Genomic DNA, 6,092 nt, shown 5'->3' with positions numbered 1-6,092 from the left:
CTCACTACTTCTTCTTATTTGCCTAATATTCAAGGTTAAGCATTAGAAGTCATTTGCATTGTGTTTGCTTGCGTTTGCTCTCTACACTTTGCTAACGCTATGTTTCGCTCACGCAATTACACGTATGTTTGTTTGTGCACATTAGTTAGTCCTATTTAGCATGTACTAAGCTTATATGTAAGCAGCATATTGCAATGCTGCATTCCCATTTTTTTTTATTTCTCTTTTAATAACTAAATTATATATGAAGAAGCAATAGCGTTAAGTAGGTACTTAGTTTTATGGACTGTTAGAAGTACATAACATATATATAGTATTTATACAAGAATTAATACAAAGCGGAATTATGTACATAGTTAGCGGTATCGAAATATTGTATAGAATATTATTTAAGGAGAAGAATTGTGCAAATAAAGTTAGTCTAATACCTGACCACCTCACAGTGTCATTACACGGCCCTTCATCAACAATTTCGCTTATATAGTACTTTTCGCTATTTTTGTAAATTTTCGCGGTTATAAAAAAAGCTTTATAGCCTTACATTTTTTGGCGCCCAACGTGGGGCTCGAGTAAGTTGTTTCGTTGTTCGCATATCTTTCGGAGTTTGGTGGTCAGTATTAGACTGCATCGTTGGACATTATCGTCAGTGGATCGTCACCATTGGACATCTTTACCATTGGACACATCAGCATCGCTCGCACACAGCACAGCACATCTACTTGTCGCCACTACGTTTCGCTAGTACCATTTCCTCCAGGTGATATTCGCATATTTGCTGCTTCGCATATATGTATGTACATATATATTAATGTCGTTGATACCATTTTGCAATAAATTAACAAATCATTTATTACCCAACTACTCACTAGAAGGGAAATTATAATTATTTGAAATATTTTGAAGTCAATTTAAAGCACGTAGATAGAATTCCGTTCTACAATGTCTTTGGACGAACTAAAACAACAACGCACCAGCACCAAGAAAAATATCAAACGTATTAAAAATATCATCGATGCTAGCTTACGACCAGGTGGAAAGGTTCTTTCAGTGGCGGAATACAAATGTCGTTTAGGCATCCTGGAGTCATACTTCAAGCAGATTCTCTCAATTCAAACGGACATCGAAAGATTGGATGCTGAGGACGGAGGACGTGCTGACCTGGAAGAACTTTACATAACAACTAAATTGATTATCCAGTCGCAACTGGCAGAAGATAACAACGTTTCATTTTCGGATACAACTTGCGTGGTACAATCAAGTTCAAAACTTCCACCACTTAAGCTTCCTACGTTTGATGGCAAGTATTCGAATTATCAAAATTTTATTACCTCGTTCAAACAAATAATTGATCACGAGTTCAATTTAACAAATATTGAAAAATTCAACCATTTACGAAATTGTCTCCAAGGTCAAGCCTTAGAAACTGTAAATGCGTTTCAGGTTACAAATGAAAACTACCCAAAGGCGTTAGAACGATTGAAGGTACGTTATGACAACAAAACACTAATTTTCTTGGAAGGAATAAATTCGCTATTTGATTTACCAGCAGTTATGAAACCAAATGGCATTCAGCTAAGAGGTTTGATTGATAAAGCTTCAGCTATTTATGGTTCTTTGACATCACTGGGTAGTGACAGGCAAATTTCTCAAGCAATGCTAATTTATCTAATATTGCAGAAGTCTGATGAACAGACCAACAAAAGGTGGAAGGAGTCGCTAGATTTCAGAACTCTGCCGTCATGGGAAGATTTCATCGCAGTTTTGGAAAGACACTGTCAATATCTGGAGTCACTCGACAACACGCATGGTAGTACTTCGCCAGCTCAAGGTTTTAACAAACACTCCACTCCGAAATCAAGGAGTCAACCAAAAGGTTACACATTTTCCTGCTCTACCATATCGTGCCAATTCTGTTTTAACAACAACCACAAGATTTTTAATTGTGAACGGTTTAAGTCGCTAAACATAACTCAACGTTTCGATCATGCAAAGAAAATTGGACTTTGCATCAATTGCTTATCCAAGGGACATCAAGTAGCCAATTGTTCATCATCGCACAGGTGCAAGGTTTGTGCACGACAACACCATAGTTTACTTCACCGCGGTTCACCTTCAGGCCAACCAACAACTACTCAACTATTTCCTACACAGGAGGCAGCCGTACATACACATATGAATAATTCATCGTTGGATAATGTAATCCTTGCAACAGCAAAAATTTTCGTTCGTGATTCATCGGGGAGCTATAGATTGGGTACAGCGCTGCTAGATTCCTGTTCGCAAGTCAATTTCATCACAGATGATTTTTCGCAAAGGTTGCTGCTGCCAAGAAACAAACAAAACTTAGAAATTCAAAGCATTGGTTTGTCATCAACAAATATTAAATTCAAAACTTCAACTAACATCAAGTCGCAAGTCACCGGTTTCGAGCTTCCATTAACTTTTTGTATTACATCGCATATTGCTTATCAACCAGATCCGGAAATCAACATTTCAACATGGAATATTCCAACCAACATAGAACTCGCTGATGATGAATTTCATATACCAAAGAAAATTGACATGTTGCTGGGTACGGAAACGTTCTTCAGTCTGCTATCTGTTGGTCAAATCCATCTTGGGTCTAATTTACCCATCTTGCAAAAAACGCTCTTAGGCTGGATCGTTTCGGGACGCTATAATACCGGCAGTAACAATATATCTAAACCATCTTGTTTATTTTTAGCCAATGAACCTTTAGATGCCAAATTGGAAAAGTTGTGGAAATTAGAAGAAGTTACTACCATCCCAGAGCCTTGGACTCGTGAACAACAGATTTGCGATCATTTATACAATGCAACCGTGTCAAGAAGACCTTGCGGCAGAATAGTTGTCAAACTCCCTTTCAAGGATGATCCGACGTGCTTGGGCGAGTCATACACTACGGCATTGCGACGATTCAATGCACAAGAACGTCGATTAGCCAAATCTCCACAATTGACAGCACAGTACGTTGAATTTATGAACGATTACGAGAGCCTGGGTCATATGAGCATTGTAAAGAATCCGAATCTGAGCGAACCGCATTATTTTATACCACATCATTGCGTTCTTAAGCCAACAAGTACAACAACAAAGCTTAGAGTCGTATTTGACGCCTCCTGTCGAACTACATCCCAAAAATCACTAAACGATATTCAGATGGTTGGTCCTACAATCCAATGCGAACTTTTTATTCTTCTTCTTCGTTTCCGATTCAATAGGTTTGCACTCACTGCGGATATAGTCAAGATGTATCGGCAAGTATTAATGCATGAAGATGATCGAAAGTTCCAGTACATTCTGTGGAGGAGTTCACCGACAGAGAACATTCGGACATACCAACTAAATACTGTAACGTATGGAATGGCTGCTGCACCATATCTTGCTATACGGAGTTTGCTGTACCTAGCTGAACAGCATTCAGAACAATTCCCAATTGGCGCAAAGATCGTGAAGTCATCATTTTACGTAGACGACTTACTGTGTGGTGCTGACAGTCTAACCGAACTTTCACAGATAAAGCAAGAGGTAACACAACTGTTAGAATTAGGAAAGTTTAAATTAACAAAGTGGCATTCTAATCATCATCGATTCAGAGAAGACGACTCGTTAAAGGATCTAAACGTAGATTCATCCATCACTAACGCACTTGGACTAAAATGGAACCAAAATCTTGATTGTTTTATTTTTTCATTCGAAGCAAAACTAGGACTCACTGGTCGTCTTACAAAACGTTCCATCCTATCTGTTGCATCGTCACTTTACGACCCACTCGGTATTTTGGTTCCTGTTGTTATAACTTCAAAAATCTTGTTGCAAGAAATATGGCTACTTAAATTGGATTGGGATGAATCAGTGCCACAGAACATTGAATGGGCTTGGAAAAACTTTCTGAATTCCTTATCGGATCTTTCATTAATCAAGGTGCCTAGGCCTTGTTTTTCGGCAGATATGGAGTCTCTTCAGCTACATGGATTTTGTGACGCATCAATTCGTGCATATGGCTGCGCAATTTACACTCATTTTATCAACAAATCTGGCACTACTACTATTCGCTTACTCACTGCTAAGTCCAGAGTTGCACCCATCAAAAAACAATCGTTACCAAAGTTAGAACTTTGTGGCGCTCTTCTCCTCGCTCGTTTATTAGCAAAAATTAAACCAGCAATTTCTCATAAACCTTTTAATATTTTTCTTTGGACAGACTCACAAATAGTCTTACATTGGCTGAAGATGCATTCTGCAACACTTTCGACCTTTGTTGGTAATCGAATTTCGGAAATCCAGGACTTAACCAAAGGTGCCCATTGGAGACATGTACCAACTCATTGTAACCCGGCGGATGTTGCGTCTAGAGGATGTACCGTAAAGGAACTTGTTGATTCAATATGGTACACCGGACCGAGGTTTCTATACGAAAATTCAAATAAATGGCCAAAGGACAGCTGCAATGATATCGACATGGAAGTTGTCGAAAAGGAGAAGCGAAAATCTGCATTCAAATCAATCGTTAGCACCAATTACATTTTGGAAATCGTGAATCAGCGAAGTAACTACTCTAGCAGCCTTCGATTAATAGCTTGGATGTTCCGCTTCATCAATATTTGTCGACATAATACAAAACTTAACGAATCATCTACTCTCTCACCACAAGAGTTGCATCACGCCTTACTTTGCATAATTTGGAATATTCAACATATACATTTTGCTAATGACATTCATCTTTTACAGAAAGGTCTCACGACAAATGGCCCATTGCGTTATTTAAATCCGTTTTTAGAGTATACCGAAGGATTCCAAATACTCAAAGTTGGAGGTCGATTGGAATCAGCAGATATTCCAGAAGAAAGGAAACACCCAATGCTGTTGCCAAGCAAATGCGAATTCGTTGTGCATTACGCTCGCCACCTACATCGGAAACACTACCATGCAGGACCAAAGGCACTCGTAGCACTAATAAGACTTCAGTTTTGGATAGTCAATGCACGCGATTTAGCAAGACGTATCGTCAGATCGTGCACACATTGTATACGTTACAAGCCAAAGCTGATGAATCAGGTAATGGGGCAGTTACCTGTCGAGCGATTGACTCCATCTCGCCCCTTTGCGCGTTGCGGTATTGACTTCTGCGGACCAGTCAACGTATACTTGCGTATTCGAGGTAAAACACCTTATAAATCGTACATAGCGATATTTGTTTGTCTAGCGACAAAGGCGGTTCACATCGAACTTGTATCAGACCTTACCACGGACGCATTCTTAGCATCATTGAAGCGGATGATTGGAAGGAGGGAGCTACCCTCTGACATCTTTTGTGACAACGCAACAAATTTTGTGGGCGCTTGCAGCAAACTAGCTGAATTAAAGTCATTTTTATTTAAAACCGAAAACAAGGATGCAATTATGAAATACTGTGCTAATGAATTTGTAAATTTTAATTTCATCCCTCCCAGAGCACCTCATTTCGGCGGTATTTGGGAGGCCGCAGTCAAATCGGCTAAGAGTCATCTCAACCGTACCATCAAAAATGCAAGACTTACCGCTGAGGAACTAACAACAGTGCTGGTGGAGATAGAAGCTGTGTTAAATTCTCGGCCACTAACACCATTGTCATCGGATCCAAACGATTATGAAGCATTAACTCCGGGGCATTTTATTATTGGTAGCGCACTAAGAGCACTCCCAGAGCGAAGATTGTCAGCTGAAACAAGCAGCTTACACAGATGGAATCAAGTCACAAGCATTAAACAGACGTTTTGGAACAGGTGGTCAAATGATTATATCAACGAACTTCAAATACGATCAAAGTGGTTTTCGGAACAGCCAAACATCAACAACAACTCAATGGTTATCATCCATGAAGACAACTTACCACCACAAAAATGGCATATTGGAAGGGTTATAAACTGTATTCCAGGAAAGGACTCTAAAATACGTGTGGTGGACATTCGAACAACGAAGGGAATCATTCGGCGACCAATTCACAAGCTAGCACTACTACCTGTTTGAAATTCCTTTCAACGGGGCCGGGATGTTGGGTCACCGATTGCAAACCACTGCATACTTCAACC

General features: G+C 39.5%; 1 protein-coding gene across 1 annotated transcript; it reads left to right on the top strand.

Annotated features, from left to right (window-relative positions):
• Window positions 1-939: 939 nt before the first annotated feature.
• LOC126767539 (uncharacterized) lies at window positions 940-5,079 on the top strand (the record flags this gene model as incomplete). The annotated part of the gene is made up of 2 exons (XM_050485008.1): window positions 940-3,183; window positions 4,753-5,079. Coding segments are annotated over exons 1-2 (2,571 nt in total), but the record flags the coding sequence as incomplete, so codon positions are not given.
• Window positions 5,080-6,092: the final 1,013 nt, after the last annotated feature.

The sequence above is a fragment of the Bactrocera neohumeralis genome, unplaced genomic scaffold (assembly GCF_024586455.1).
Source record: "Bactrocera neohumeralis isolate Rockhampton unplaced genomic scaffold, APGP_CSIRO_Bneo_wtdbg2-racon-allhic-juicebox.fasta_v2 ctg7638, whole genome shotgun sequence".
NCBI classification, from domain to species: domain Eukaryota; kingdom Metazoa; phylum Arthropoda; class Insecta; order Diptera; family Tephritidae; genus Bactrocera; species Bactrocera neohumeralis.
Note: the sequence above shows the minus strand (reverse complement) of the source record. Positions and strands in the feature narration are given on the sequence as shown.